Here is an 18067-nt window from a genome sequence, read left to right as displayed (position 1 = left end):
AATAAATCAAGCGAAAAACATCGAAAATAGCGGTATCTTGTATGCCGACCCCCATTTATCTTCAAGTTTTTTTTAGTATCTCTTTGTTGTAGCGGCCACCATTATACATCTGAAAAAAATCTGTTACAGTTCATGAGATAAAAACAGCGGATAAACTTCCGAAAAGCGCATACCGCCGGGTAGACTAACGTATTCTGACCTCCTGATCATGAATATCATAACAAAAATTGGCGCAAACGCCATTTTGATTTTGATTTATGTACTACAGCGGGAAATCATCAAAAAGTTGAAATGGTATAGCGGGAAATCATCACAAAGTTCAAATATTCCACACACACATACACACACACACACACACACACACACACACACACACACACACACACATACACCCTTTCTGGGGAAAGCTAAAAAAATAGTCTAAATCGGTTAGGAATGGCGCGATCATGCACACCGAAACGAAAAGAGGTTCTCCTTCTTTTTTTGTATTCAAAATGGCGTTTGCGCCCATTTTCGTTATTCGTGATCAGGAGGTCAAAATACGTTAGTGTACCAAATTTTAGGTCGATCGGCGGTATGCGCTTTTCGGAAGTACACCCAAAACAGCGGAGGCTTAGTGATAGGGATCCGTTTTTACACTTTGTATACGAAACCCCAAAAACTGTATTACATCACTGTGTACATGTACCTAGGGGAATTACTTATTGATAATGTGCTAATATGTATTTAAGGTCTTGAGTATTTAAGTGATTTTGATGTTATACGTTACAAAATAAAAATAATGTGTCTGTTTGTCTTCAACATGGAACAGAAAAAACAAGTTTCTTTTCTATGGTCTTCAAACTGTTTTGTAAGTAAGCCCCTCTATTTTGTTAGATATTGACGCGTCGCCACAGCAACAGCCAGTCCATCTCGCCATGTACATATTTCTTAAGTATAAATATCACATATAAGAATAAATAACAAGTGATTTTAAACTATGCACTTACAAAAGCGAAGCCACGTGCATGCTTAAGTTTAGTTGAGAAGCAAAAAATTGTGGTTGCAAACAATATATAGATAATAATAATGCCCATCCATGATTTATTTATTTATTTATTTATTTTATTGATCTAATTAGAACGGCCGAGGCCACTTACACTAACTAGACAGATCTAACATACTGACAACTCACAAAACTCCAAGCATACAGACATGATCAGCTTCCAGTCATCAGCAAGCACATCACAGTTCGGATAATGATCCATGAGCGCGTTCAATGTCGCAAGTGTGCGCGGAACAGGTGATTTAGCGCGCGACACAGTGCGGGAAGGCGGAACCACAAATAACTTGTGCTTTCGGCTTCGTTGATAATTGTCTGGGACAAATATTTGGCAAAGCTGATTGTGAAGTTCCTGCGCCTCAACAGCATTATGTAAAATCTTGCACATAATTTCAATTTGGTTGAGGTTTCTACGGACCTCTAAAGAATTAAACCCTAAGTGACCCAAGAGGAATTTAGTTGGGTACAGATACGGGTAATAACCGTATTCTCGTTTGTAAAGAAATCTAAGGAACGCTTTTTGCATTTTTTATGATTTATTTAAAAGAACGATTGAATAGGTAATATAATATTTTTGAGTTCGATTTTCCGGTTCATTAATATAATGACAATGACTTATATTTCTGAATATACCCACACTGCAATTTTATTCACGATAATATATTGTACAGATTTATAATAACGGAGAAAAATAATAAACTTACGTGTGTGTTAAGTAAATATTGTTAAACAAAAATAACTTACCTTACATTTTTTATAAAATATATATTATAAATATAATTTTCATACTAATCATAATGACACTTTATAGTATTTACGATGCCAAATGAGATGAAATACTTTAATCAGTTAACAGTAATAAATTAAACCATTATAAATAAAATAAAATTATAAATTGAACCAATATAATTTAAACAATTAAAATTATATTGGAACAATATGTTCCAATATTACTTACTATTAAAATTTGAATTTTTTATCCATAATGAAATGAAAAATAAAATTTACTTATTTTAATTAAACAAATTATTTTCTTTCCTAATTTTTTTTATTTCATAAATTTTATACCATTAATTAATCGACTTGTCTTAATATGGATGATAAAATATTTAAACAAATCTATTTTATTTTATTATGGATAATTTTTTTAATTACTAAGATATTATCGGTTTAGTTACAATATAAATTATATTATCATCATTCATATTTTTTAGTCATATGTGATCCCTACACATGCCATAGAGTGTAAACTCAGATCTGAGCACATGGGTATTAAGCCATGTGCTTATCAAAAATATTGTTAAGTAGTCACTGTCGCCTTTACGGACATTTGCAAACTACTATAGAGATTCTCTCAGTACTTATACCATCTACAGCGTAACATCGTTAGCGCGATTCAAGTATTGGTACAGCGCCATCTAGTTTTAAATATAGAAATAAGCGTAGACAGGCAAAAGTGTAGGCGAAGCGGCCATGACAGCCGCTTGTTGTCATCAGTCAGTCAGTAATAAATCTTTGCAATTGCTTAAGATTAAATTGACAATTATTATTTAATCCGCCTTATTATATTCATACTAGCTGACCCGGCAAACGTTGTGTTGCCATATAAATAAAAAAATACGTGTGGCACGCGGAGACTGCCGCGGTAAAGCTATAACATAGCATTTTTTATGCTATGAAAACGCTCAGAAGGAATTCCAGAAATACAATACATTCTTCCATAATCATCAACATTTACATTAATACATCTTTATCCACTATTTTATCATATCTCCATTATATAAGACATTGCAAATATCAGCTATAAAATATACTTCACGTAATTTTAAGATTTCCGCACGGATTATAAAAAAATGTGTATTACTGCCATCTGTGTTCAAGTTGACGAAGCAAGGTTATCAAATAAAATAATAAGGAATGTAAAATAATACTTTATTCAATTATATCCATATTTTTCTATTGACAGTCAACAACTCGGTTGCCTGGACACTTGATATCCAACAGTCCTCCACCGCTATTTTTACTTACACCACCAGGGGCGCCGGCAGCATTTGGTCAAGGTGACGGCGCACCTGTATGCCATTTTCAGTTCTGACTTCATAATGGAGTCTACCTAATCTTCGGATGACGACTCCGAACTCCCATTTAACTCCTGGGTTGGTGTAACTGCGGACTTGTACCTTATCACCTTGTCCGAACTCCTTCTTTGGCGGTGCATTGTAATGTAATCTGGATAGTGGGGCCGATTTCTTAAATAAGGCATGCATATAGGTTCTTACCTCTCTGCCGAACATTAACTGATAAGGTGATAACCCTTTTGTATTAGGTGTACGTCTCAAGCGTGCCTTGACAGTTAACAGTTTATCAAATAAACTTCCGCTCTTGCCGATATAAAAGAACATTCAGGTATTAGCCGATTATTTTCTTTTTGTACATTCAAAAATTTAAATTTTAGCTTTGTATATATTTCTTCAAATTCGTACCTGTATTTTATTTCCTCTTCTAAATTTTCTTCTTCTGTAAGCCATTCAATTTTTTCTTGAATCGCGTAGAATTTGTTCAAATTTTCTTGTAAAGAATTCAGTCGTATATTTATTTCTTCATTGTCAATTTTTTCTATTCCCGAAATGTAATTTTCGGTTCGTTTCATTAACCCACGTAATGTGGCTCGTATTTTCTTATTGTTTTTTAGTTCATTCGACATCTCGTCGCCAATATCAAATAAAATAATAAGGAATGTAAAATAATACTTTATTCAATTATATCCATATTTTTCTATTGACAGTCAACAACTCGGTTGCCTGGAGACTTGATATCCAACAAAGGTGTTACTTATTTTCGTTACGGAATTTCTCAATTCGGTCGCCGCGCTCAAAGCCCGCGATAAAAGCTATGCAATAGCTTAAAAATGTTAAAGGCGAACAACCCTTATCACTTAGGGGTATGAAAAATAGATAGTAGCCGATTCTCAGACCTACTGAATATGCATATAAAATTTGGTGAAAATCAATAAAGCAGTTTCGAGTACGAGTACGGTAACTATCATAGTGACACGAGAATGTTATATACGAGTATAAGAGATATTTATAATGCTGTTACAAGTTATTTTCTTTTTCTTTCTAATATCTAACTTAACAAAAATATGTATTACTGTTGGACATGACATTAACATGGACATAGTGATGATTAAAATATTATACAATATGGAATTATCTGAAGGTTATAGAACCCTTTGTGGTTTGACTCCAGCGGCACCACCGCCATACCTATTTCTGCTTCATAACAGCAGTGTTAGGCGCTGCTGAGTTTTGGTTTGAAGGGTGCTGTAAGGGAGACGTATGTTTCCGAGGCGTTCCAGCTTAGTCCTCAGGGGTGGCGGTTTATGTGTAGCCGATCTCAGGTAGGAAACTAATATTTTCTGGGATTGATTACAGATTTCCATGGACGACGGCTGCCTGGTCATTTGCATCTTCGATATTATTAAAAAAACTGTTTGGATCTATTTTATAATGAAAAAAGACCTCGTATTCCGTTTAAGTAGGCACTAAGAATAACCTAAAGATAAAAAGGTCATTGACAACAGATAAATATTTCTCAAAAAGTAAAAACTAACAAAAAGTGTACACTTATATAACAGTACAAGACCGTAGAGATGTTAAAAAATCGAATCGATTTTTATTTTAATCGATTATTATTTTCTTATAATCGATTTTTTATTATCGATTTTTATAGCAATATTAATATATTTTTTATAAATCGATTATATGTGCTAAAATCGATTTTTAGAAACAGTTCATATCTATGCAACGGATGAAAAATCTCGAATTAAGTTTGTAGGGACACAAAAGATTCTACGAATCAAGTGCAATGTGCATGGCAAGCAATGGCGATCGTATTCGCTTGGTTCGTGGGAACGTTGTGTTACTAGTCTGCTCCCCGCCCCCGAAACAAATACCTGTGTCTTGGGTGGCTAAATAAATGTGATCAAAATTCAACATCTTTAATTTAAATTCAACTAAGTACTCCTAATATCAAGTCATATATTTTTGGCCTACAAGTTCATACATATAAGTTGAATATACTCATACATTAAATAAAAACAGTGCATCTGTAAACGCCTAAAACCCGCTGCTTTAGGTGTTTAATAGACTTTTGCCTTTCTTAAAATTATAAGATAGGTGACGTCTCGTGAAGTAATAATACAAAAAAGGGTATTAAATCGTAGATTTATTTTGAACAGAGACTAACAAAAGTTTACTAAATCAAACATTTACTTTGAACACAGATTGTATGGAGATAACACCATTGTGCTGCATTTTTAAGGACATTTTATCTGAGGACAGCAGTGTGGGTAGGGCTTTGAAGAGTCTGCCACCATCACGCAAGGAGGACTAGTTGACCCTGTACCGCATCTGGAAAAGACATAAGCATATGTGTTCAGTATTTAGGACTGGTTTAAATATTGATGATTATGAGGACCTATTTAGGAGTCGGGAGTGAGTGTTTGTGCATCAAGGACGACCAGTCGCCAAAGGGAGCAGAGCACCACTCATCGGTATTTATATATTGTTTACACCTATTGTCAGTAGCGCACAAGGATCTAAATTTCTTTTGGGATTAAACCAGCGATACTCATACAATATTCAATTCCGCTTATTTTATAAAATTTATGTGGCCATCCGCCATCACTATCTTAATAGTAAATGCCTTACTGCTTCCTATGTACGTCTTTAATCAAGCCGAGATAGGATGAGTGCCTATCTGAGATCGGCCACAGATAAGTACGTTACTATCCCTGACGTAGCCTTGTTTAAATCTCTCTTCCTTAGGCGGTATACCGGGTATATTTATATACCGGGTAACTTTTAAAATTCGGCAGCACTACCGCCCTCCAACAATGTTTGTGAAACACTAACTGTCCCACTGCTGGGCACGGGTTTCTTAATAAACACGCTGCGGTTGAAGAGGTCTAGACCCTAGAACCCACTGTGGACTCCTCCGGCACCACCGCTACACCTATTTAAACCTAACTAGAGCAGAGTATTGCGGTGCTGTGTTCCGCTTTGAAGGAAGCAGTAGGGGGAACATACTTTTCTGAGGCATCCCAGCATAGTCCTCAAGGATAACGGCGCATTTGTCGGCGGCAGTAGCCGCTTACGATCAGGTGAAAGGCATGCTCGTCTGCTACTCTTAGATTATAAAAAGGGTAGACGTACGTGACCGTAGTTATTCCGTAGTAATTATTACTACAGCGGTACTCCTGGCAGTATTTAGGGCTTGGAGCTGATTCTCCGAAAGCTAACACCCTTCCCAGGTCTGCGATGTAGCACCCTTCCACATCCTCTGTAAATAAACAAGTCAAATTAATTATTTGCACAGATGTGGGTATTAATAGAGTTATAATAGAGCCGCTATATTCCGACAAAGGTATGTAAAATAATTTACATGATTACTATAGTGATGTACCTAGTAGTACAATTGCACTACATCACTAGCATCAAAGGTAATTTTATAATTCGACAAGAGGTACATGATAATAACAACTCCATGACAGAATAGCTCCTGAATTTACTTATTTAAAAATATCAAAAAACACTTTAATTTGACAATGTAATATATATTGATTTATTGTAGTAGTAAGATGATTATTTAAGTTAAGATGAAGATCTTACCTTAAATAATCATTTTATTCCAATTCTAATGATTATTTTTTTAATGCAGGATGCACTTCAGCTTGTGTATAGTTTAATGAGTTATTTATTTATTGATACACCAACATACTGTACACGTATGCACTAAGTATTAGACAAATTCAAGTAGGTATAAGTCTAAGTGCCAGGACAATTATAGGCGACGACAACATACAAATTAACAAATGTCTATATAAAAGCTATGAATTAAAAATACAAATATTATTAAGTTACATTACAAACAGAATATTGTGAAAAAAAAAATAATAAAAGATGTTAAGGAATAAATTGCCATGTCAAAAATAATCACAGAATTTTAAAAATATTGCAATTAGATTTAAATTAAATTAATTAATCATAATTAAAAAATAATGCATAGTGTAAAACAGTTTAAACATACAGTACAAAAGTGAATAAAATTAAAAATGTCATAATAATTATTAAAAAAATATATATACATTATTAATAATAACTGAAATACAACGTTAAGCAATATGACAGGTGAATAATATAATTACACTTCAAACAGTTTCCTTTTAAGCTTGGCAATGCTATCTGAGAAAAGATCTTTTTGAGTATTTTTAGCAACATCATTATATTCTTTTATCAATTTGTTTAGAGGAGCGTTTTGGCCTAAATTAGATTTACTTGTCGAGTAACTAAAAGTATTTAGAGTCTAGTAGTTTTTGGTAGTCTTTGAGGTATGGAGAAATTTAAACATGAAAGTAACTGAGATACATCTAGAAACCCATTTACCAGTTTTAAAAGGAACACAATGTCTATCATACGTCTTCCATCCGCCAACGATTGCATCTTAAAAAATGCAAGTCTATCTTCATACGATTTAACTGATTTAGCCAAATTAAGTGAATAAATTAAATGCCATAGAAAACGCTTTTGGAGACTTTCTATCCTTTTGATATAAATTTTATATGATGAGTTCCAAGCAACACCGCAGTATTCTAACCCGCTACAACTGTAACAAAACAGCAGCCTTTGATGAATCAACCGCTCTAAATAATTTGAGGTCATCAGCAAATAAATAGTTTTCAGAGTGAAGAAAACAGTTTCCAATAACATTAATATAGATTTTGAATAGAATAGGTCCAAGGTGTGAGCCTTGGGGTACACCTGAATGGGCTGAAAAGTATTGTGAAGAAAATCTATTTACTACAACCGAAGAAGTTCTATTCGCTAGGTACAATTTGCACCGACTCGGCAAAGGTTCTGCTATTCCATAGGAAGAGAGCTTGTGTAATAAAATTCTTTGATTAATTCGATCAAATGCCCTGCTGAAGTCAGTGTGAATCGCATCAATAGATGAGCGATGGTCGAGTACGGAAGAAACTGAGTTGATAAGGCTTAATTTAATCACATATAGTGAATATAGGCATTACCTATACGTTAAATTAAAAAAGTTCAATGTTAAAACTACACTTCAGTGTAACAACAGACGATATAAATAATTATTAAAATTTTAACAGGAAAAGCTTAATTTATAAACATAACTACTTGATTTCAAAAGCGTATGGCAAAATTCGGTATTTGATCAACAGCCCACTAATGACATGTTAATCATTGATATAACAACTTAAGATACGTTATTAGAGGGCAAAACTTGAAACATACAAAAGCAGGCAATTAGTGTTTGTCGACTCCAGTCGCTCTCGTATCTATAATTTTAATAATGTCATTGATGTTACTGCAGTTGTTTTTTTTTTCAAATCAAATCAGTCTTTATTTGCAAATAAGGTTATACAATAGGTGTTCAATCAATACAATGATCTCTTATTTTGCTAAAAAGCATGCAAATATAAAATTATACTTAGTATTATAATTATTAATTAGGTTTATGTCAATTATTTTATAAAATATATTTTAGAGTAAATTATTTACAATGTCAATATTTTAAATACTAATAGTCACATTGAAATAATTTTATCATTTAAATATTTATTAATTGTGTAGTAACATTTTCTTAGTAATAATTTCTTAAGTTTATGTTTAAATAGTTTTATATTAATATATTTTAGTTCTTCGGGCAAGTGATTAAATAAAATTGGTCCCATTACATAAATACTTTTTTTGAAAAAACTAGTTTTACTGGTGTGATGTGGCAGTACATAAAATTTATTTCTTGTTTTACGTTGATATTTGGTATACTTGATTTGAAATAAATCCATATGTTTATATACAAATGAACAGGCCTCCAATATATATAAAGATGGTAGAGCCAAGATATTGAGTTTATTGAATAGTTCCCTGCAACTATATGTTTGCTTTACACCAACTATCGCCCGAACACACTTTTTCTGAATTTTAAACAAAGATTATATGTCTACAGAATTGCCCCATTACTATTAAATCCATTTTTTTTGGATTTAAGAGTAAAAAACTATGAAACCAGTCGGTTTTAATATAGAATAATACTGACATTGATTGTTGAGCGTAGACAAGTTACAGCCGATTAAGATTAACGACTTTTAATTATTATATTTGCTATAATTTTCTTTATATCACGGCGTGCGTAAATGGACGTTTTACGCACGCTTCGCGTGCGCAAAACCCCCATTTCCGACCCCGTAATATAAAATTTTATACAACACGCGGACGAAAAATGTTTTTCTGACTCGTGTGATTGCAGTCCTCGCCTGCGGCTCGGCCTGCAAACTCACACTTGTCAGAAAAAAATTTTTCGTCCTCGTATTGTAATGTACTATTATAGCACTCTGTGACCTAAACCCGCATTTTAGCCACGCTTTTCTGTGTCCAAAGTAGCCGATTTTTACACTGTACTAATATCAATACACTACCCTCACAGTTGTAAAAAATAAACATCGCTATGAACGTTTCATGTCTTTTAAATGTCATTTAAAAATTAAAAGTGAGTAATGAGTATTTTGTTTAAAGCTATAATTATGTTAATATTTTATTTTAGACGTATTTATAAATGTTTTTGCCATTGTGTATATACTAAGCAATAACATCACTATAAGACTAACTGTTGGGCTTTATCGAGTTTTATTGTTTGTTTTGACTGTGTATTTTCGCTACACACCATAGTAGGAGATATTTAAATTAGGAATCATTATCAAAATTAGCCATAATACTACTCCAGTAGAATCTCGACTAAGCGACCTGTTTGTTGTCGTATTTGTGGCATTCGGATTATCGAAAATTTGGATAATTGAGTTTATGAAGAAAAGGTATTTAAACCGATTTAGGAAGGTAATGTTTTTCGACTATATGTTTGTTACGTATGTTTTTTTAATATAAGATAACATAGGCTATATTTTTAGCAATCGGGTTTTTGTTTTTTATAGTAACTTTTTAGTTGCGATTTGGCGACTTTCCGGAATTTAAATGCACATGTCACACAAAATGTGGCTGATTTGCAAGGGTTATTACAAACTTGACTTGTTCACGTTTGTCAATCCGAATAATCGCGAATATTTATAACTGAGCCGGACCTCAGTTATAAATAATCGATTTTCTACTGTATCACTAGTATTAGTCATTAATTAGTACATTATGTGATTGCTTATCATATGTTTCTTTAATACGTTTAGGTGGAGTTCCCATTACAAGTCATTGGTCTTGACGCCTGTATGTAGCCTAAATGGCTTGATAGATTTCAACGTATGTATGGTGTTAGATTTGTCTTTATCACAAGAGCAGAATAATTACTAAATTTTCTAAATCAAGACATCTTCACATCAAATTTCAATGGTTTTGGTTGTGTCACATTTTTATTGTTCTTTTAATTCATAATTTTTAGTTTCAATCATTTATAAGTTTCAAAATAATTATCATATTTTTTCATATTACTTCACAAGTATAAGCGGGTTTATGTCACACGAGCTATAAAATAGTATACGATACTTGTGACATAAGTAGCCTATTGTGTGCACGGCGTTTAGCACCCTCGCTGCGCTCGGGCGCTAACTTCACGCCGTGCAAAAATAGGCTACTTTGGCCACGCGTATCGTAATGTACTATTTCTACATCTATATTTTAAATGTGGTAGAACCATGATGTAAAGGTTCGATTCCAGGTGACAGACGTCCATGAGCGGCAGTATTCACTTACCATCAGGTGGACTGCATGCTCGTCTGCTACTCCTATATTATTAAAAAAATACTCACTATATTTGTCAGGTTTCGGCTCCAGCGGGGCTCCCATTAAACCCGCCAGGGCCACGGAGATCAGCGCGAGGAATACGACCAGAGAACGCAACATGGTTGTCAGGAATGAATGCACGGCTCACAAAAATACGTCAACCCTTATATACATATTTCTGCTATATAGATATATAGTTAATATATATTACTGGCCAGTGATAGCGGTAAAGATAGTGGTTTAAAATACCTCTTAACATAGAAGTCAGAGATCAGAGTGGTATTATAAATTTATTATCACTTGCGTCATCGCCGAAGGAAAATATTGTGAGTATGAAAATAATGGTCAAAGGCATATGAAGTCTAATAACCAGCACTTGTCCAGGTGGATTACGGAGAACAGTCCCCGCCAGTGGGATCGTAGTGAGATGACTACATACAATACATAGGTACATAAATATTTCTATTAATAAAGCAGAATCCAATATAGTCTTGTATAGATCATTGAACAGCAAATACAAAAACAGACATTTTTGTAAAAAATCATACTAAGGGTAGTATATGTATTTACCTCAATCAATATGCAAAATAGAAAAAACAACTAGAAAATATACTCCTTACTCTGATAGGCAGGTAGTTAACGAGTGATATTGTGAAATCTAAGTCTATCAAAATAGCGCTGTCCCAATCTGGCCTACTTTAATCTGTTAATGAGACGCATCTACACATTTCCGCTATTCGTGGCCGCAACGATCGGTTGTGTCCATATTTATGATTACATTTATTGGCCATCGACAGACGTAGCCAGGAAATGGATGCCTATATGCGTGTAGTTGAAAAATATATAGCGCTAGGCACATGACCTACTTAGAATGATGCGGAAATAACTTTTTTATAGTATCAGAGTAGCAGACGAGCATGCAGTCCACCTGATGGTAAGTGGCTACTGCCGCCGATGGACATAAGATGTCCAAGAAGTTAGCTTCAATGCTGGAAAATAACATCTTCAGAATGCTTTGAGGTGATCTGTAATAATTATTGTAACTGTAACATATGATGATAAATGAATATACGTAAGTTAGTTACGTGTAAGGGGTGGCCCTACACGTTAAGGCTGCATCGCGCAGCCCTACACCGTGCTTACGCTGCGTCGTGCCTTCGCGGAACAGCCAACGCTGACGAGCCGCGTCCCACGTGCAGGTGGCCGTCCGCCATGGGAACAGTTCACCTCCATCGCGGAAAGTGACTCTACTTATCATATCATATGTTGTTTGTTACAAGTTGTGTAAAACTTAAATAAACCTATTAATTCGTTCGCGAAATAGACTATTTCGATTCCTTCCTCGACGCCCATCTCCCATAACTAGTTCTACTGCGTGTACTCAATAATAGAGCCATACAAACCAAATAAACAAAGAAGTCGGTAAAAAAATAAACAATTATTGTTGTTAACAGATTAAAATTACTTAATTAATAAAATTGTTAAGATAATAATAACGTATTTCTCGAAATAACTAAATTAAACACAAACTTTAAATTAAATTTCAAACTTCATAAATTTGGGATTGTTCTATGTTTAATAATAACATTGCAATGACTGTTACAAGTTATTATTTTATTATAGTTCATATTTAAGAAGTCGTTTAATAAAAGACTAATATTAGCAAATCATGTAGTTTTTATTATACAGTCCTGTAAGTTAATCAGTGCACAAGCAATAATAACAAAGTAATCGAAATAGTTTAATTGTTTCTTATTAATTACAGAATGAGGTCTTAAAATAGAGAATTCTCGTGGACGTCTTATAATTCATTTCTTCTATTAACTCTATTCTTATCGTAGAAGTCTATATAATATATTAAATATATGAATACTTCAACTTGCTGTTTTGTTCTGTTTACATCCGGTTTTGATTTAGCGTAGACGAATCACTTTTAACGTTTATTTTATTTTATATTTATATTAATTTAAATTATAATTACAGCTAACATTACAGGCTTATACCTAATGCGTTAGAGTAAGAAAAATAATTGTTTAATATGAGATTTCGGTTTAGAAACGTATAAGCAAATTTGTTAGGATATTTAGCGGTCGTACTTGTACACATCGTCACTGTACTCATCTTATAACTTGTCATATATTTCAATTTTAATTATAAAAGTTAAATAACTCCAAATTTTCTTTTGAGCGTAGTTTGTTTACAGTGTATTGACGTTCCGCCCCGAAATGACACTTGACCGCCTGTTTTAGCGCGACGTTCCGTTCACCGTAAAGAAAGTTCGTTTTTTATTAATAAATAGCCCTGAAAGATCAATGAAAGGCATATATAATACTAATATGAATTCAATAAAAGACTTTCCCAAAAAGTGTCAAGTAGCCAATTAATTTACTATTCATTTTCGTTTCGAACTTGATTCGGTCGCTCCGCTCAAAGCTGCTCATAAAAGCTATGCAATAGCTTAATAACATACATTACCTTATTTATATATCTATTTTATTATAAATATATTATTAATACTAATAATAATAAATTAATCCAAAATTAAAATTATTTAAATTATATTGAAACAATGTATTCCAATATTATTATTTAAATTTGAATTATTTATCCATAATATACTATCAATTACTATCACTAAGAATAACCTCAAGATAAAAAGGTCATTGACAACAGATAAATATTTCTTAAAAAGTAAAAACAACCAAAATATGTACACTTATATAACAGTAGAAGACGGTGGAACTGTTACTAGACTTTTGCCTTTTAAAATACTAAGATGGTGACGTCTCATGAAATAATAATACAAAAAAGAGGGTATTAAACCGTAGATTTATTTTGAACAGAGACTAACAAAAGGTTACTAAATCATACATTTACTTTGAACAGACTGTAAGGAGAGAACACCATAGTGCTGCATAGTTAAGTTATGGGCATTTTATGTCAGGACAGCAGTCTGGATAGTGCTTTGAAGGGTCTTCCACCAACACGCAAGGAGGCACAGCTAAGGGTACAGCGCATCTGGAAAAGATATAAGAATATTAAATTCCGCTTTTTTATTAAATGTGGGTGGTCATCCGCTATCTTAATAGTAAATGCCGTACTGCCAGCTATGGACGTCTATAATGAAGCCGAGATAGGATGAGTGCCTATCTGAGATCGGCCACAGGCGTACTTAACGTTATACCCCTGAGGTAGCCTTGTTTAAATTTCTCTTCCTTGCGCGGTAGACCGGGTAACTTTTGAAATTCGGCAGAACTACCGCCCTCCAACAATGTATGTGAAACAACATTACTTAATGAGAACACATAACTTAATAAAGAGACCACATAAAAAATCATAGTTGCGTGCCTCACATTCCGACCACGGACCCCCAAAGTCATGACACCACCACTAAGTATCAACCACTAGCTATCACTTGACATTAAATACATATAATCTTTGAACTTTAAAAATATTTTTGGATAAGTCATGTTTACATTATTGATAGCCCATCAGTAATTGGGTGGGCTGGTTTGTGTTATAACAAAATTATCAATAGTTTTATGTAAATAATGAATGTACCTACTTAAGATAATTATTTACTTGCGGATTTGTAACGCATCCCTTTAAATTATAAATAGGGTAGGTACTGCGTGGTTACTGCAATAAGTTACATTATAAAATACATGTATATTGAAAAGCTTTCTAGTCTTTCATATTCTTCTCAACAAACTTTTTCATTTCCGATATCATGAGGATCTATTAAAGATTTGATCCACTATCCTGGGGCGTTCGCCATATTGGATTTAGAATGACGTCACGACATACCTATGTTAAAGCAGTGTTTTGCGGTGCCGTGTTCCGATTTGAAGAAAGTGGTAAGGGGAACATACTATTCTGAGGCATCCCAGAATAGTCCTCACGGGTAACGGTGTATTTGTGGGGGACGTCAGGTAGGAATCTAATCTTATAGGCGATGTCAGGTAGGATTACCAGCTCCATGGGCGGCAGTAGCCGCTTACCATCAGGTGGACGCCATGCGCGTCTACTGCTCTCAAATTATAAAAAGGGTTAACTCACGTGGCAGTTTGGTAGTTATTTTGATGACAGCGGTACTCCATGCAGTGCTTGTGACATGGAGCTGATTCTCCGAAAGCTAAGACCCTTTCAAGGTCTGCGATGTAGCACCCTTCCACATCCTCTGTAAATAAACAAGTCAAATTAAGTATTTGCACGAATATAAGTATTATTAAAATTATAAGAGAGCCGGTATATTCCACGAAAGGTATGTAAAATAATTTACATTATTACTGTAGTAATGTAGTAGTGCAATTATATAGTATTAAAGAGAATTTTATAATTCGACAAGAGGTACATGATAATAATAATCCCTCGACAGAATAGCTCCTGAATTTACTTATTTAAAAATATCAAAAAACACTTTAAAATGGCAAAATACATATATAGATTTTTTTCATTTTTACCTTCATATCATTCTATTTCAATTCTAATGATTAATTATTTTAATGTAAGATGCACCTAACGTCGACGCCGGGTTATGTGGGATTTTTACCGCACTAAACCCCCCCCCCCCCCCCCCGGTGGCCGTCCTCAACGCTTGTTGGAGAACTCCGGGATCTCCGAGGGAACACAACCGGAGTCCTCCAAGCGCGATGCCCCGATCGGGCTCTGCCCTGGGGGAGCACTTTTGGCTCCTCCCACACTACCTGGTGTTTACGACGGTATGCGACCACACATACCGTCGTCCTTCCCGAGGTTGCTGGACGGTTCGAGCTCCCACTCTTGCCGCCCGCAACCCCGGAAGCCCCCTTTTAGTCGCCTCTTACGACAGGCAGGGGATACCGTAGCCCTATTCTATTCCCAACACTACAGGGACACAGGGAGTAAATTACTACCTATATATTGTAATTAAGAAAGTTCAATATTAAAACTACACTTCAATATAAATAATGATTAAAATTTTAACAGGAATAGATTTATTTTAAAACATAATTTCAAAATCGTATAGTTAAATTCCGTATTTGAACAAAAGCCCACTAATCATATGTTAATCATTGATATACTGAAGGTGGTAGAACCCTTTGTGGTTCGACTCCGGCGGCACCACCGCCACACCTATTTCTGCGTAATAACAGCAGTGTTAGCGCTGCTGTGTTCCGTTTTGAAGGGTGTGGTAAGAGAGACAGAATTTCCAAGGCATTCCAGCTTAGTCCTCAGAGGTAGCGGAGCATCTGTGGCCGACCTCAGGTAGGAATATCTAATCCTATCTGGGGTTGATTACAGATGTCCATGGGCGGCAGTAACCGCTTACCATCAGGTGGACAGCATGCTCATCTGCTACTCCTGTATTATAAAAATACTCACTATATTTGTCAGGTTTCGGCTGCAGCTTGTGTATGGTCACAGCCGCCAGGGCCACGGAGGTCAGCGCGAGGAACACGACCAGAGAACGCAACATGTTTGCCATGAATGAAGGCACGGCTCATTAGACAATACGTCTACCATTATATACATATTTCTGCTATATTCACATTAAATTAATGTAACTGGGCAGTGATAGCGTTATAGATAGTGGTTTAATTACCTCTTAATCTAGGGGTCAGAGATCAGAGTGGTATTATAAATTTATTATGCTCTAGTTGTCTCGTCCGCAATGATCATAGAATACTGACTGTTAGTTAGCTCCCTAGCACTTACTAACGCCACATAAGTTTAAAGAATCTTTCTGAAAATAAAAATTCTGCATAATCTGTCTGTCTGTCACGCGCTGTCATTCGTTTTCTATGTCCCTTAACGACGCCACATTTTATTACCGCAATAATATAAAAAATGTTATTTTGTGTATAATCTATATAGTATTATGTTAAAAAATGACGATTGAAAACCAAACAAGAAGAATTTTCAACGGAAGGATGGAATATACGGACAATGTTCGTTCGAGTTCGACAACAACAGGTTCGTTCCGGAAAGTAATGGTATGTTTTTTTTTTTTATTAGATTCCAACCAATTCTATGTTTCGTTATGGACACTCAGGCCCATCTGCGGGATGAGGCGATGTCAAAACATCTCAAAACTCAAAGACGGTCCTTCAAATTCATCAGATGGACGTGAAGGCCTACCTGTGGGCTATACAACGTCAAAAGATTTCCTAAAAAGGAGTTTAAAACACATCTGGTGGACACAGGCAACCTCACCTTCATTGTGTGACCGCGTCGGTCACATTTCGGAGCTCAGAGACGTACCTGAAGACCAAGATACCGAGATAATGGACACTTATGCCCAGCTGATGGGTAAGGCGGCTTTGAAAAAATCCAAAACAAATGGATGGACTTTATATACCATTTGATAGACACTAAGGATAACATGTGAAAACTCAAAAGCCGACCTATCTGATCTTTGTTGTTTCTCGGATCATTTTCTTAAGCTGCCATTTGTTTATTTATTTATTTATTTTATTGATTTAATTAGAACGGCGGAGGCCACTTAGACTAACTAGGCAGATCTAACATACAGACATCCGGACATGGATATCCGGAAGGAATATCATGGTCATACTTGCTTAAGCTGCCATGGATATTCGCAAGTAATATCACGGTCATATATTTATTTCAACTATTATGATAGTGTCTAGAACTGAAGAGCTATGTAATAAATAACAGTTAACAGTTACTGTGTTTACAGGAATATTCCATATTCCATATGTGTCTTTCCAAAACTCAACTGGTATGAGCACTTGAAGCATGTTTCTATAAGAATTGTGCTTGAACTGTTGTATTGAGGTTAATCTCATTAATCAGTAACCGTTCTTCATTTATTGTTGCTAACAATAAATGAAAGACGTTTACTGATTATCCAATTGAAAAGCCCTGATAACTGGCTTATAACATTAATTTCAAGTGAACAATTTATAGATATATGTTATGATAATGTTAATATTATATCATCACGCCACGAACCGCATGGCGGAGCGATCACCATACCAGTCTGATGCGCAAAGGGTCCCGAGTTCGATTCCCGGCCAGACAGATATCTAAATGATGAATTTAGAATTCTGTTCCTGGGTCTGGGTGTTTGTGTATTTGTCTACGTGTGTGTCCATGGCACCCACGACACAGGGAATCTTAGTGTGAGGCTGTGAGTGTAGAAAGCGTTTATTTATACCTGCAGTTCTTGGAAAAGACCGTTATTGGACATTCCACCTGATAGTAAGTGGCT

General features: G+C 34.9%; 2 protein-coding genes across 2 annotated transcripts; both read right to left on the bottom strand.

The window, feature by feature from the left end:
• Positions 1 to 5250: 5250 nt before the first annotated feature.
• On the bottom strand, positions 5251 to 11011 carry LOC140747290 (U-megalopygitoxin(1)-Mo1-like). Its single transcript, XM_073079620.1, has 3 exons — positions 10878 to 11011; positions 6259 to 6385; positions 5251 to 5454 (listed from the first exon to the last, which is right to left on the bottom strand). The coding sequence occupies exons 1-3, from the start codon at positions 10969 to 10971 to the stop codon at positions 5361 to 5363; spliced, it is 315 nt and encodes a 104-aa protein (XP_072935721.1). The 5' UTR covers positions 10972 to 11011; the 3' UTR covers positions 5251 to 5360.
• Positions 11012 to 13661: 2650 nt separating this feature from the next.
• LOC140747201 (U-megalopygitoxin(1)-Mo1-like) lies at positions 13662 to 16337 on the bottom strand. The gene is made up of 3 exons (XM_073079481.1): positions 16216 to 16337; positions 14911 to 15031; positions 13662 to 13869 (listed from the first exon to the last, which is right to left on the bottom strand). The coding sequence occupies exons 1-3, from the start codon at positions 16316 to 16318 to the stop codon at positions 13776 to 13778; spliced, it is 318 nt and encodes a 105-aa protein (XP_072935582.1). The 5' UTR covers positions 16319 to 16337; the 3' UTR covers positions 13662 to 13775.
• Positions 16338 to 18067: the final 1730 nt, after the last annotated feature.

This window comes from Epargyreus clarus, unplaced genomic scaffold (genome assembly GCF_041222505.1).
Source record: "Epargyreus clarus isolate Ecla_fem2 unplaced genomic scaffold, WU_Ecla_fem_2.2 ptg000014l, whole genome shotgun sequence".
Lineage (NCBI taxonomy): Eukaryota > Metazoa > Arthropoda > Insecta > Lepidoptera > Hesperiidae > Epargyreus > Epargyreus clarus.
This window is presented reverse-complemented; position numbering and strand designations above follow the sequence as displayed.

Coding starts and splice junctions, on each gene's coding strand:
- LOC140747290 (XM_073079620.1), bottom strand. CDS start 10,971: ATGTTGCGTTCTCTGGTCGTATTCCTCGCGCTGATCTCCGTGGCCCTG. Junction 6,386..10,877: donor GCCGAAACCTGACAAATATA/GTGAGTATTTTT, acceptor GTTTATTTACAG/AGGATGTGGAAGGGTGCTAC. Junction 5,455..6,258: donor TACGGAATAACTACGGTCAC/GTACGTCTACCC, acceptor TGTCTTTTCCAG/ATGCGGTACAGGGTCAACTA.
- LOC140747201 (XM_073079481.1), bottom strand. CDS start 16,318: ATGGCAAACATGTTGCGTTCTCTGGTCGTGTTCCTCGCGCTGACCTCC. Junction 15,032..16,215: donor GCCGAAACCTGACAAATATA/GTGAGTATTTTT, acceptor GTTTATTTACAG/AGGATGTGGAAGGGTGCTAC. Junction 13,870..14,910: donor AATAACTACCAAACTGCCAC/GTGAGTTAACCC, acceptor TATCTTTTCCAG/ATGCGCTGTACCCTTAGCTG.